This window comes from Dipodomys merriami, unplaced genomic scaffold, assembly GCF_024711535.1.
Source record: "Dipodomys merriami isolate MVZ:Mamm:240054 unplaced genomic scaffold, mDipMer1.0.p SCAF_261, whole genome shotgun sequence".
NCBI classification, from domain to species: domain Eukaryota; kingdom Metazoa; phylum Chordata; class Mammalia; order Rodentia; family Heteromyidae; genus Dipodomys; species Dipodomys merriami.
In genome coordinates this window covers 1,600,462-1,616,087 of record NW_027204060.1, presented here as the reverse complement: position 1 = coordinate 1,616,087, position 15,626 = coordinate 1,600,462, and the positions used below count along the sequence as shown (strand labels likewise).

General features: G+C 40.7%; 1 protein-coding gene across 3 annotated transcripts; it reads left to right on the top strand.

Moving 5' to 3' along the window:
- LOC138837081 (vomeronasal type-2 receptor 1-like) lies at window positions 1-14,904 on the top strand. Of its 3 annotated transcripts, none has more exons than XM_070035852.1 (6): window positions 1-251; window positions 3,258-3,549; window positions 6,095-6,958; window positions 7,685-7,915; window positions 11,967-12,090; window positions 13,922-14,904. In XM_070035852.1, exons 1-6 carry the CDS (start codon window positions 1-3, stop codon window positions 14,902-14,904), a joined length of 2,745 nt encoding a protein of 914 aa, XP_069891953.1. The 3 variants fall into 3 exon arrangements, with proteins under 3 accessions (XP_069891953.1, XP_069891954.1, XP_069891955.1); XM_070035853.1 differs by having other exon boundaries at window positions 106-264; window positions 3,241-3,549; XM_070035854.1 differs by having other exon boundaries at window positions 121-244; window positions 3,215-3,549.
- Window positions 14,905-15,626: the final 722 nt, after the last annotated feature.

Here is a 15,626-nt window from a genome sequence, read left to right as displayed (position 1 = left end):
ATGGCCAGCAGAAGGACATACCTGGTTCTGGGAGTTCTGCTGTTTGTATGGGCCGAGTTGGGCACTAAAGGCCAAGAAGAAGAAGAGGAAGAGGAGGAAGTGACCTGCAGGTTGCTGGGCAAGTTTGATTTGAATGGATATGTGGATGCCAAAAACCATTCTGTTGTTATTGGAGGTCTGTTTCCTATTCACTCCAGGACCATCCCAGCAAATGAGTCTATTTTGGAGCCAGTGTCAGCCAAATGTGAAGGGTAAGCTGTTCAGGTCTTGTCATCAATTGCAGGTGTGGGTGAGGAGTGGTGGGCAGGGCCTTAGTCTCCAACTGGAGCCATGATTCTACCCGAGTCAGGGACTCAGGTTCCCAAACCTCAGCTTCCCCTGATGGACATTCTCAGAACTGCTCAGGGTCCAGTGGATGTTTCCCAATTCTGTGTGTCAGAAGAGTAGTTTCCTATGGTGTAGGGGACCCCCTCAGAGGGGGGTACACAGCCAGCAGCAGCAGCAGAGCTCACCCAAGAACTTGATAGGAGGTTGAGTCTGGCTTTGCATCCCAGACCCTGTTAAGCAGACTCTCCCTGATTGGTGTTTGCATTCAGCTCTGAGCTACACTGAGAGCTCTGCAGTGTGGCTGCTCAGTGACTTGGCTAAAGCAGTGAAAATGTGCAGTGTGTGGCACTGGTGAATTTCTGACCTGAGGCTGATGTCAAGATTCCTTCAGCTGCTGGAAGGCCTCTGCCCTGTGGTGCCCACCTGGGGGTCCTGTCAGGAAAGGGAATCCACGCTGGTCAAAAATCAGGTTTGCTAGTGATCTGTTGTAGGCAAAGTAAGAATGGATTATGATAGACGTCTGCGTAGTGTGTGTGCGCACACACACACACACACACACGTGCACACACACACACACACACAGAATTTACATATGAAAAAAATCCCAGAAATTCAAACCAACTAAAACTATTACCACTCTTCTGTGGTATTGGGGAAAAGGGGAAGGAAGAGGAGAGAGGGAAGGGGAGGGGAGAAGAGAGAGGGAAGGAGAGGGGAGAGAAGGAAGGCAAGGGGAGAAAGGGAAGGGGAGGAGAAGAGAGAGAAGGAAGGGAAGGGGAGGGGAGGGGAAAAGGCTTTATTGCCTAGCATTCACGAAGTTTTGCTTCCATCCCCAACACCAAAAAAGAAAATCTCTGATTTTAATTTATCCTCTTTCATCTTACTTCAGACATTGTGTTTTGAGATGTTTTTGGAGGGAAGAATCAACTTTCCTTTGAATAAAGCACTACACCATTGTAGTCCTTTTGAATTGTTTTCCATTTTGAGAGTAAAGCAAAGAGGAGGAGGAAAGGGCAACTTCATATATGTGCTTTGCTGGAGTCGATGCATTATTTATCAAAAGTCTTCATTTCTACCCTCAGAGTGAGATGAAGCAAAAATTTGGAGGTTTTCTTAGTGTGTGGCTCTAATTTACATAAATAAAATGTATTGATTTGTTCTCCACTATTGGCTAGAGCACCTGAAAGTCATTTTCCCAGAGTTATTTATGGAAAAGCCTATATACATATTTGTAAACATAAATTCTATCAAGAATAATATGACATAGTTCCTATACTTGAAACACTGGTGATAAGCACATCTCATTAAAAAATAATTCCCTGACCATGGTTTGTTTCAGAATTACCCAAATCAATTATGTGACTGGTTACTACTTGGATTTTAATTTTTTCAGTATACTTCGTAAGAATGGTTCTATGGTTCTATATCATTAACAATAGTCGCAAATGTCTCTTGTCTCTACCCACCCAATGTTTAACACTCCTTCGTGGAAGATTCAGAAATTCATAATTTTAGAAAATACTATTTTTATATCAGTTATAAATATATATATATATATATATATATACTATTTATATATCAGTTAAAGTATATAAAAAGAAAATTTCTACTTTTAACTATTTTTCAGATCTGTGAATGACAATGAGCTTGAACAGGGACAGAGTATTTTCATTCTTGTCTAGATTGAGATTTAGAAACATTTTTGAGAGAAAGGAGATATCCTGTTTAATAACACTGTGGATGTTGATAGAAGTGAATGACTGGAAGCAAAATCATCCCAAGCAGAACCCTTGAAGTAATTGATCTGTATTCATTATAGAAAATTTCTGTCGGTCCTTCTGCACATATTCATATACAACGTATGCAGAACTCACTTTGTTTACTACCTATCTCAGTATTATATTTAACTTCTATATAATTTCTTAATTATAATTGCACAATGATGGAAATGTGCCCATACTTTCAATGTAGTTTCACTGAATAGACAAATTTATTGCAAATGGACATCATCAATGATCTCTAATAATCCATCTATGGCAGGAAAAAAATCATGTCACTGGAGTCATAGTATATATAGCATAATGTACTGTTTTAAGTACATTTAAGTACGTAGATACTTCTATAAAACGTATTTTTATAATCAGTGTCAGAAGAAAACAAGACAAAGTAAAGGAAGAGAGACAAGAACTTTCTATAACAAGAGGAACTTCCATACACAGGGAGAATGGGTGTTGGGGATCCCTGGGTGTCTGGTTTTATGAAGAATCAGAAAAAGAAAACATTAATGTTTCTGTGAAAAGATACATCTACATCTCACAATATTACAACACATAAGACACAAAGGAAAGGAAACATTAAATATAATTTTATTATTACTTTTTTACTTTATGTGGTACTGAGGAATCGAACCCAGGGCTTCATGCATGCTCAGCAAGCACTCTACCACTAAATCACATTCCCAGCCCCCAAAAGAAACATTAAAAAGTTCTTTCCCCGCCAGGCATCTGGGAGCTGGTGCCTCATGCCTGTAATCCTAGCTACTCAGGAGGCTGAGATCTGAGGATCACGGTTTGAAGCCAGCCCTGGCAGGAAAGTCCATGACACTCTGATCTCCAATTAACCACCAGAAAACAGGAAGTGGTGCTGTGGTTCAAAGTGGTATAGGGCTAACCTTGAGCCGAAGAGATCAGAGACAGTGCCCAGGCCCTGAGTTCAAGACCAATGATCTGCAACAACATAAAAAGTTCCTTCCTAATATATTCAGTCACAGTGAATACAATTCATAATTGAATCTTTCAGCTTTGTAACATCAGTGATTAAATAAAAGCAAGCTCAGTAAGCTGCGTTACCTGATGATGTTCCAGCAAAATGCACCCTGGTATCCAAGCCCTGCCCACTGATGTGCCTTACGAGAGTGATTTCCTTTCTAGGTTCAACTTTCGAGGATTCCGCTGGATGAAGACCATGATCCATACCATCCAGGAGATCAATGAGAGGAAGGACATTTTGCCCAAGCACACTCTGGGCTATCAGATCTTTGATACGTGTTGCACCGTGTCCAAAGCAATGGAGTCAGCTTTGGTCATGCTCACGGGGCAGGAAGAAAACAAACCCAACATGAGAAACAGCACCGGCGCCTATCTGGCGGGAATTGTTGGATCAGGAGGCTCAGCCCTATCGATTGCTGCTTCAAGAGTGCTAGGGCTGTATTTTTTGCCTCAGGTATCTCAGGATATTGTGCTGTTTTTATCATATACAAACAGAACCTGTGCATGTGGATCTTGAAGCAAACAAGGAGCCGAGGGGAGGTTGGGCTAAGTTATAGAGGCAAGCAGGGGTGCCGTGAGGATGCCAGCCCAGTTCCTGTGTCCTGTCAGCAAGGATGATTTACTGCCTAGTGAGACAAGACTAAGACTCCTGTGCTTAATGATGAGGTGGTGGGTCTAGTGATTTGTACCTTGGCCCTCGGTAGGCAGAACACTCAGCAATACTGTGGTCATGGATAAAAATACTCGTTGATTGATCAGTAGATGACGCTGTACTTGTGATGATCTTTATGCCTATTAGTGGTAATGAAACATGACCCTAAGGGTTCATATACTGCCAGACTGGCAGAGTCCTAGAAAAAAAAATGTTCATCAAAGCAACTTGGGAGATCCTAATATTAAAATAATATCTATTGAGAGTTGAAAATGACACGTTCCATCATGAAGGTAGATGGAATTAGAAAAGATTACTAAGTAAGTAGAAAAAAAGATCTATGATTATTTCCAAGTGTTGGTCATTAGAGTCAAAAGTTAGGGATTATTAATGTAAGTGGTGCTTAAACTCCTTTATACTACTGAGGTAAGGGACGTATCATTTGCATGATTTTTCAAGATTGTTTTTAAGACGGTTGTTTTTCCATATGTGCCGGGGTGCCTGGGATCACACCCCAACCCTCCCAGGCCAGGCAAGGGCACTATCACTGAGCTACATCCCCCACCATGCAGATCTGCAAAGGATTTATTAGAGAATTCAAACAGGAAGAATGGGAAGTACTGAAGAACTGAGAAGAGGTTGATTCTGTCCATTACTTTGCTGTGAACTACATGGTCAGCTCAGCTCAACTCTGAATGTTTCAAGTTCTGTCTTCCACTAACACCAACGATGGTTAAAAACACAGGCTAGAAACCTTTAGAAAGGTTTTCTCCCCTAACACTTTGAAATAATCCTGAAGAGAAGGACATACACTTTCACATCAGAGGTAGCAATTCCTAAATTCAGCATCCTCATAATCATTATCTAAATGCCTTCTAGGGTCAGAAGAGGTAAGAAACTTACTTAAGGTCTCACACTGGTAAATTGCTGAGAATTAAAAATGATGTATCCTTGATCCTCACACAAGCTCTTTTAAGTTTTTGCATAGTCGAGTTTATTATTTATTCTTTGTCATTATTTTTATGCTTCATTGGTTTATTAATATCATAAGCCAAATCCAGTAACGAAAACAACCCTATGCTGAATAATGTTCACCATGTCTATGGCAATTGTGCACATGAATTTTATATCGTTATAATAACTTTAAAGAGTATTTCAAATAAGCATTTCCACATATTACATGGAATTTTTCTTGTCATTTTAAGTTTGCATTATTTTTATTATGCTAACTAGTTATAAAAGCATATCTATGTATCTATAAATCTAGGCATTATTGTAATTTTTGTTTTAAATTGATGCATAACATAATCATCTTTCTACACATCCTTGCCTCATTCAGCTCCTTCCTTAGAATATATGTATATGTATTTGTGCCAGTCCTGTGGCTTGAATGCAGGGTGTTGGTATTATCCCTGAGCTTTTTTCAAACAAACTTTGACTGTTAAGTGTGGTTCTAGAGTGTAATCTTGACCCAAAGGAACAAGGATAGAAGAGTTAGGGGAAAGAAAACACAGGACTCGTTTTGAAGGAAATGACAGTTGCAAAGCTGTGGAATTATAATACAGAAGGAGGTGGCTTATTAGTGATATTTGCTGGAACAAGGGAGGTGACGTATGTTCTCTGAGGTAGAGCTGGTGAGGTCGAGGGTGAGCCACAGCAGCAACATGGTAAATGGTTAGGAACTTGTGGTTTTACAAGATGGAGAATACACACTAGGACTGCCCACCACTTGATATGAAATCACACCTCATTTATCAGGTGTGTGTTTAAAACAAGAGCCTTCATGAGATTTGCTGGAGAGCATGGCTTAACTCCAGCACTAAAGGGGGATTTCCTGGCCTCTTTTTCAAGCGAAGACCACCATGCTCTGAAGTTCTGTCAGAGCAAAGAAAGGAAACAGGAGGAAAGAAAGTACTGGAGAGGGAGAACTAGAATGAACGAATGAGGGAGGGGAAAGGGAAGAGTGGAACAACGAAATGGATTATGAATCACTCGCTCCATCCTTTATAGGAAGGGGATTTGGGATGGGAGGGTAGCCCTAAGTGGTGGACTCAAGGCAGCCAATTTGTGTCACAGAGTATAAAGGAAAGAGCAGATGGCAGCCCGGTTGGTGATCCCGTCTTAATGTCCTCATTATCATTACTAGCCTTCCCAAGCCCTTTGGTGTGGCAGGGACCAATGTGTCCACAGCCTTCCACCAGTGTCTAGAAGGAGGGGTCCAGGGGTGTGCTTGTGTATTAAATGTGTTTACAAAGGATGAACTCTTACATCCCAGTCTGTAAGTACAACCTGAAATTGTGCCACTGGCTTTGTTTTCTAATAAGTGCATGGTTGTTTCCAATTGTAGGTGGGTTATGCTTCTACCTGCTCACTTCTCAGTGATGAATTCCAGTTTCCAAGTTATTTTCGCACAATAGCCAGTGATACTATCCAGTCCCAGGCCATGGTGAAACTTATCCTGCACTTTGGCTGGGTGTGGGTGGGCACGATTGCAACTGATGACGACTATGGAAAATATGGTGTAAAAGTTTTTAAAGAAAACTTGGAGAGTGCCAACCTCTGCGTTGCATTCTCTGAAACCATCCCCAAAGTCTATTCCAATGAGAAAATGCAAAAGGCTGTGAATGCTATTAAAGGCTCCTCCGCCAAAGTCATCGTGCTGTATGCCTCTGATCTGGACCTCAGTCCCTTCGTGCTGGAGATGGTGTACCACAACATAACAGACAGGACATGGATAGCGAGCGAAGCATGGATCACCTCGGCCCTCTTGGCAAAGCCTGAATACTTCCCCTATTTTGGTGGAAGTATTGGGTTTGCAGTGCCAAGAAGTGTCATCCCGGGGTTGAAAGAATTTCTTTATGACGTGCATCCCAGCAAGGATCCAAATGACGTCCTGACCATCGAATTCTGGCAGACAGCATTTAACTGTACTTGGCCCAATAGCAGTGTTCCTTATAATCTGGACCACCGAGTGAATATGACTGGGAAAGAGGACCGACTGGAGGCCACATCTGATCAATTGTGTACTGGAGAGGAGAGGCTGGAAGATCTTAAAAATACCTACCTGGACGTGTCTCAGCTGAGAATCACAAACAACGTCAGACAAGCTGTGTATACTCTTGCTTATGCCCTGGATGAGCTCAGCAGATGTGAGGAACTTAAAGGGCCAGACCAGTTCTGTCCATATATACCTACTTTTCAGCCACAGGAAGTAAGTTGTTGTTTCCTCTCTCAATGTAGCTTGGAATTACAAGAATCCATGCCATTGAATATACTGGTTGCTATGGTACTTAGTAGATGTTTTCCTATGATGACCAACTAAAAGGATTCCCCAGTAACTTAAATGAACTCCTTCAGTTCTTAATTGTTAATAGACTAATCATTAGGATTTTTGTAAATATAGAAAAGCACCTAAGACGGTCTTACACAGACTGCTTTTTGTATTGGTTTTTGTTTTGTTTTCCTATGCACATAATAGAAATTTAAAGTTTACATCGTAAGCCAGAGGAGCTTAGGTACCTCCATTCCTTTATCTTGTTACTTCACCATCCATGAGATGGTGCTCTACCACTTATTTTAAGGTCAGTTCTTGGGCCTAGTATGTCTACATTTTATCCAGAAGAAATTGGAAAGAAAAAAGATCTGTATGACCCTCCACTTAAGGATCGCTCATCAATATTAAGGTGAAATTTTTTATTTGATAGTTAACACATTTCTTTTTAAAGTAAATGTGATCCAATGTGCACTTTACATTTATAGCACATCTGTTTGGAAAACATCCTTCACGTTTGAATCTTCACATACATACAAAAAAGAAGAAGAAAATCAATACTGTGAATTAAATATGAGTCTGAAATTGTTTTCTTTGCACAATTCTGCTTTCTAGATAAGTGAATACTTAATGATTTGCATGTCCCATTTTTGTCCTGGTCTCTAGCTGACGGAATATGTAAGTAGTCTTAGATTTACAACACATGATGGAAGGAAAATAGAGTTTGATGAAAGTGGAGATATAAAAGAAGGAAACTATGATATTCTAAACTGGCAATTAGATGATAATGGAGAAGTTGCCTTCGTAAAGCTTGGAGAATATACTTTCAGAGAATCTAAGTATGAACTCCGCTTCAAAAAGGAGTCACCAATATTTTGGAACACAGAATCATCAAAGGTTAGTTTTACTCTTTCTCCTCAGTACTGTTTTTCTCCTTTCCCTGTTAAAGTAGCATATATTACTGTTTCACTGAATATTTTCATACATACCCAAAATGTACATTGATGTACTTAAAATACAAGATACTGCTATTTTCTTCATCCTTCCTGGTGTCCCCTTGAAATTCTTTCAACATTTATCATGGGAGTTTCATGACATATACAATATAACCAGATCAAAGCCCCCTTCCCAGTACCTTCACCTTTCCCCTTCAACTCTTTCTCCTTCCCTCCCCCTTCCCAAAAGCCTCATTTTCCACTCATATCCCTCTATTATTTTGTGCCAGTACTGGGACTTGACCTCAGGGCCTGGGCATTGTCCCTTAGCTTTTTCACTCAAGGCTAGTATTCTACCACTTGAACTACAACTCCCTTCCAGCTTTTTGCTGGAGATAAGAGTCTCATGGACTTTCCTGCCCATGCTGGCTTTAAACCTTGATTCTCAATTCTTTGCCTCCTGTGTAGTTAGGATTACAGCTTTGAGCCACTAGTACCAGGCCTATCCCTCTACTTTTATGATCTACATTTCTCAAATGAGAGAAAGTATGTGGGATTTGTCTTTCAGAGTCTGGTGTCTGTCATTTAATATATTATTTTGGTTTCATCCATTTTCCTGCAAATGACATTTCATTCTTTTCTTTGGCTGGATACTCTCTTCTACATGTATGCCAAATTTTCTTAATCCATTTACCTAGTGATAGGCACCTGGGCTTGACTATTGTTAACAGTGATGCAATGAATATGGTCTACAGAACCTCTTGTATAGTGCTTTAAATTCCTTTGACTATATGTCCAAGAATATATGGTAGCTTGAGTTTAGTTTCATCAAGAGTTTCCATCTTGATTTCCAAAGTGGCAATTCCCATCAACAGTGTGTAAGGACTGCTTCCCCCACATACTGGCCAGAGGTAAACACTAGAACATACCTGCACAGGAAAAATTGGGACATAGTTGAGCAAGTGGCAATTGTTATTCACATTCTTGATGACAGCAATCATGATAGGACTGATTTGATATACCTTAGTGTATTTTTATTTTCATTACTTTTATGGCTATGGACAGTAAATAGCTTTTTGTTCAATTACTGGCGATTTGTAATTCTTTGGAGAATGGTCTGTTCGATTTTGTTTCCACAGTTATTAACTGGATTATGTGGGAGGATTAGTTTTGAGCTTTTTATATATTCTAGAGATTAACCTGTTGCCGGATAGAGTTGTCTCTTGACTCTGGTGATTATTTTCTTCTAGTGCAGAGTCTTTTTAGTTGCTTCAAATATATTTCAATACAAATATAACAGACATTTACTAATAGCACTACAAAAAGTTCACTGCCCTCTAATAATACATTGTGCAAACTTTTCTGAACATACTGCTATATATGCATAGGAACCAGGGAATCATCAAACCGCTGCATCCTGGAGTTGTCATTCAGTGAGTGGTAACCAGCCACAGTAAGTTAAAAGGAAGATTCACAGGATCTTAATAGTGATATTGCTGCAGAAAACAAATGAACAAGGACTGTTAGTAACAGCTTTCTGTGAGTTTAATTTTGTCTTTACTCACAGATACAATGTGTTTCAGTCAGTACTGTTCATCATCAAACATTCTCTTTCCCCTCAATCCCCTCAGACAGTCATGGCATCCCACAATTACAAATACATATGTGGTATACACCCAATCCAGTGAAAGTTAATGTACACTGACCTTTTAGTTTAACAGAAATCCCATTTGCCATTCCTAGACCTTATTTGCTGAACGGTGAAGTTCTACTCAGAAAGGCACTATCTGTGCAGGTATCACTCAGTGTTTTCTCCACCGTTTGCTATGTTCTAGTTCTTTCTCTAGATGTGCAGATATATTCTAGTATTCGCTCCTACAATTGTTTCAAGGTTTTAGGTCTTATGTAAAATCTCTATCTACTCTGATCTGATATTAGTACAAGGCAAGAGATACAAATCTAGTTTCAGTCTTGGCATGTTGATCTCCCAATTTTCCAGCATTATTAGTCGAAAAGCCTATCTTTTCTCCAGCTAGGTGTTGGGCCACTTTTTCAAAACTCAGATGCTGCAGCTGCATGTGCTTACTTAGAGATCTTCTGTTTTGTGCCAGTCCCATGCTATCCCATACTATGGCTCTGTTGTATGGTTTGAAATCTAGTATTGTGATACAATTGCACTTTTTAACTCGATTGCTTTGGCTCTTCAGGAATTTTTCTTCTTCCATATAAATTTAAGGATTTTGCTAGTTCTATGAAGAATCAATTAGGCAGTTTGATAAGTATTGCATTAATAACCATTTTCATGGTATTGATTTTGCCCATGAACATGGGAGATCTATCTTCCAGTATCTTCTTCAATTTCCTTCCTCAACATTTTATAGTTTTCACTGTAGTTTTTTTGTTTGTTTGTTTTTTAACCTCCCTTGTGATTAAAGCTTTTTCCTAGGTATTTTTGAGGCTATTTTTAATGGAATTCTACTGATACTTTCTTCTCAGTCTGTTCATTGCTGGTATATAGAAAAGCTACTGCTTACTTTTTTTGTGTGTGCGTTGTGGGGCTTGAACTCTGGGCTTGGGCACTGTCCCTCAGCATTTCAGCTCAAGGCAAATGCTCTACCACTTGAGCTACAGCACCACTTCCAGTTTTCTGGTTTTATTGGAGATAAGGGTCTCACGGACTTTCCTGCCTGGGCTTTGAATTACGATCCTCAGATCTCAGCCTCTTGAGTAGCTAGCATTACAGGTGTGAGCCACCAGTACCCATCCAATCTTTTTTATGTACAATCTGTTGATTATGTTGTTGGATTCAGTTTACAAATATTTTATTGAAAAACCTTGTCTACTAAAGAGAAGGAACTGTAATTTCCTTTTCTTATGACCTTTACTTTTGAAACAAGTAAAATACTGGATTCATAAAAGGAGTTTGGTAGTGATCCTTCCCTTTACATTTCATATAGAAGTTTGAGGAGTATTGTGTTTGTTGTTCTTTAAAAGTCTTGTAGAGGGGCTGGGAAGGTGGCTCAGTGGTAGGGTGCTTGCCTTGCATGCCTGAGGCCCTGGGTTCGATTCCTCAGCACCACATAAGCAAAAAGAAAAAAGCCAGAAGTGGCGCTGTGGCTCAAGTGGTAGAGCACTAGCCTTGAGCTGAAGAGCTGAGGGACAGAGCCCAGGCCCAGAGTTCAGGCCCCACGACCGGACCCAAAAAAAAAAAAAAGTCTTATAGAATTGAGTTGTGAATCTGCCAGGTCCTAGTCTTTTTTTCCTTTTAGTTAGGAACTAATATTTTACAGCTGGAAACCCAATACTTGTTACAGATCTTGTTAAGTCCTTTTATCCTCTAATGGTAACTGTAGTAATCGAGTGCATTCAGATATGAAGCGACTTCTACATCTTCTAGTCTGGGGGATATAAATTTGTCAGTGTTCCCTCATTATCTTCTGGATTTCACTGGTGTGTATGCTGATATCTGATTTTCATCTCTTAATTTTATTTATACAGGTTTTTCCCCTCTTCCTTAGAGTCAGAAAGGCTAACATTAGTCTGTATTATTTTTCTTTTCAAACACCAACTTTCTTTCACAGGTTTTTTTTTTTTCCTTCTCTGCTAGAACTTGTGCTGGCAGTCAGGGCCTCACGTGCTTGCTTGGCTGTGAAAGCTTTAAGACTATACTTGGATGGCTTTGCTGACTCCCTATGGTGATTCCCTGGGTGACAGGTACTCCCCATAACTGGAGCCCACCTGTCAAAGTGTCCCTTCCCCAGAGTCCCAAATGCATTCATTCTGGTCTAAATTCTCAAGGTTTAGATTTTGTTTTGCATTTCTGGGATCATCCACAAGGTCTGCCTTCAGAAAGTCTTCTCTGGGCTCCCTACCGTGTAATTTCCATTCATCAAGCTTTCCTAGATCTCCCAGTTCAGCAGAGCTTCACAGGAATCCAGCCCACTACTTCTTCAGCCCCACAATGGCAGAGACAAAGAACGCAAGCTGAAAATCTTTGCACACATCTTTGCCAGATTCCCTATTCGGTGTGCACTGACGTGTGTCCTCCCGGGACCCGCAAGGGGATTCGTCACGGGAAACCCATCTGCTGCTTTGATTGCATCCCATGTGCTGATGGACATGTGTCAGAAAAACCAGGTACAAATATTTATTTTCTCCTGACATTAAATTGCAATTAACTGTCAAAGAGATCCTAGGAGACCTTTTTGGTTAAAAAAAAAAGACATGAATAATGTGTAACAAACATCACAAAAATCTATCAAATCATGAATGTTCTGGTATTATTTAAAAAGACAAAACACAACAACAGAACAATGCTGGGTGCCAGTGGTTCAAGCTTGCAATTCTAGCTATTTGGGAGGCTGAAATCACAAAGATTATGGTTCAAAAACAGTTCATAAAGAAAAATCCCAGAGACTCCATCTCCAATTAACCAGCAAATACCTGGACTAGAGACAAGGATCGAGTGGCAGAACATCAGCTATGAGCAAATAAGCAAAAAGATCAAGTGTGAAGCATTTTGAGTCTAAACTCTGCTATCGGCCGAAACTAAAATGTAACACTGGCATTAATTTCTAAAGTTCTTACAAGTTAGAAAAACTCTGCAGCAATAAAGTAAGGGTAATACCAAATGTATGATGTGAATTTGAATAATTATATTCAAGAATATCTTTAAATTATGTTTCTGAAATATATTAAACACTAGTAATAGGATTGCCATTTTACTGAATTATTTCTAACTTGGAAATAACAACATTGTTGAGTTTAAGGCCATAAGTACTCATGAATCATAATGTACAACGATTCTATAACTGCTGCTCATGAATTCTTAATCACAGCTAATTTGCTGCTTTTAGTACGAGTTCTCCTTATGCCTCAAGTACACAGTCACATAAAGCATATAGAAGGAATTTATTCTTATTTCTAATATATCTCCTGACAAATGACCAACACCAGGAAATGTGGAAGAGAACATTTTCACATGTGTATCCATGCTGGAGCATGAACTCAGGACCTGGGCACTGTCCCTGAGCTATTTTGCTCAAGGCTACTGCTCTACCACTTGAGCCACTCCCCTTCTGGTATTTTGGTGGTTAATTGGACATATCAGTCTCATGGACCTTTCCTGCCCAGGATAGCTTGAACTGCAATCTTCAGATCTCAGTCTCCCGAGTAGCAAAGATTACAGGTATGAGCCACCACCACCTGATTATTATATAATAGTTTTTTCTATGTTGAATTATCCAAAAAGTGCCCCCCCAAAAAAGCACAATGCAACCCAACAACCCCAGGACCTCATTTGTCACACTATTCACAGACAAATTACTTTTAGAAAAGTGTAGGTCGGTTCTCAGAAACCATCAAAAAGGAATTCAAATCTTGAATTCTCCAAAGAATAGTAATGATCTATTTCATAATCTAGCATAAACTCATCTCATATAGCCTTTTCTTATATGTCACTTCTCTTATAGCCAAGTAATACACCAAAATTGCCTCAGGAAAAGGAAACAGAGTATTGTTTCTATTTATAGACGTATCCCCAATCATTCACACATCATTCTTAAAATTTGTACCTGGAAATTGAAAAAGGAAAAGATAAAGTCAGGACAAAATTCTTTCCAACTAAAACCACTAGTGTTTTAACTAACCTAAGTCACAATACAATTGAAAGTGTCACTCATACATGCAATTACCACACTGGTGACCATGCAGGTTTACAGTGCAATACTTCCTTTTTTGGTAGACAGTTGAAAACATGTTGCTAGAAAGACAAGTGAAGGAAAGGCTAAAATTAAGAAACAAGCTATACAATAGTTGCACACTTTATAGTGATTTCAACACCATAATTTTGATACATTTCTCATGTTGCACATTATGGATTTGAATGATTCCCACTCTCAGCCTTGGGCTGTTCTGGACTATTTAGAACCAGCAGATGCCCTGCAGTGAACTCTCGTTCCTTCACCAGGTGAGAGGGAGTGCACGCAGTGTGGTGAGGACTACTGGTCTAATGAAGACAGGAGCAAGTGTGTGCTCAAAGAGGTGGAATTCCTGGCCTATGACGAAGCCCTGGGCTTCACCCTGGTCATCCTGTCCATCCTCGGGGCCCTGGTGGCGCTGGCGGTCACCGTGGTCTATGTGCTCTACAGGAACACTCCCCTGGTGCAGGCCAATGACCGGGAGCTGAGCTTCCTCATCCAGGTGGCGCTCCTCATCATCATGCTGTCCTCTCTGATCTTCATCGGCAAGCCACACACCTGGTCCTGCAGGGCCCGCCAGGTCACTCTGGCCCTGGGCTTTGCTCTTTGCCTCTCCTCCATTCTGGGAAAGACCATTTCACTCTTCCTGGCCTACAGAATTTCTGCCTCCAAAACTCGGTTCCTCTCCATGCGCCCTGTGTTTCGCAAGCTCATCGTGTTGCTCTCCGTGCTGGTGGAGACTGGCATATGCATCGCCTACTTGCTGATGCGCCCCCCAAGGGTGTACAAGAACATGGAGTCTCAGGTGATCAAGATCATTCTGGAGTGCAACGAGGGTTCTATCGAGTTTTTGTGCGTCGTGTTTGGGGTCGACGTCTTGCTGGCCTTCCTGTGCTTTCTCAGCAGCTTTGTGGCTCGCCAGCTGCCAGATAATTATTACGAAGGCAAATGCATCACTTTTGGCATGCTGGCCTTCTTCATCATCTGGATCTCTTTTGTGCCCGCCTACTTGAGCACCAAAGGCAAATTCAAAGTGGCCGTGGAGATCTTTGCCATCCTGGCATCCAGCTACGGTTTGTTGGGCTGTATATTTGCTCCCAAGTGCTTCATCATTTTGTTGAGACCAAAGAGGAACACAGCCGAGACAGTTGGGGGAAGAGTGCCCACTGTAGATAAGAGCATCCAGCTGACGTCTGCATCTGTGAGCAGTGAGCGGAATGAGACTGCCGTGTCCACAGTTCTGGATGACTAGCATGGGCAGGACACCTATCCTGCCAAGCCTCAGGGTGACTTGCATTTGGGTTGCTTGTGTGGCATCTGCCCATGCTGAGGGCAATACAGAGGATGGGGGCTCTAGTGGGATAGTCCTAGTATGGTAAATGTAGTTTCATTCTGCACCATTCCATTTCACATGAATTAGAATACCTCTTGCTCCTGAAATGATGACCTGTTTCCTTCAAACATTCTATTAGGATTTTTTTTGTAGGGGAAGATAATACAACTTATCTAAAATGATAGAGAAAAATACTGGCTCATGACTGATTTTGGTCTTAAACAGTGGATATCTGATTTGGAGTTAACCTTCACCCAGCAAGGACCAAAAACCACATTCTACTCCGTATCTTATTAATGTGTCTTCCAAAGTAGAGAGCTCTCTGGTTGAAAAAAAATTACATTGTGTAGTTTCCCTTGGAGCAGGAAGTTGAGAGATAATTCCTGCAAGATTTCTGGCACACAAAGAATCTTGGAGGAACTGAAACAGCAACGATGGTAATATAATAGTAGAAGACAAGTTCCTCCATGGAGGCAGCCCCCCTTCCCAAGGCTTTCCTGGAGGGGAATAAGGGTTCCGTGTGAGCTTCAACTCATTCCTAAAAAATGACATGAAGATGTCACTTCAGCAGTCAAATTGATCATACATGAGGATCCTGGTGGCAGAACAGCTAATACTGGGCCACAGCTAGTATCTGAAGG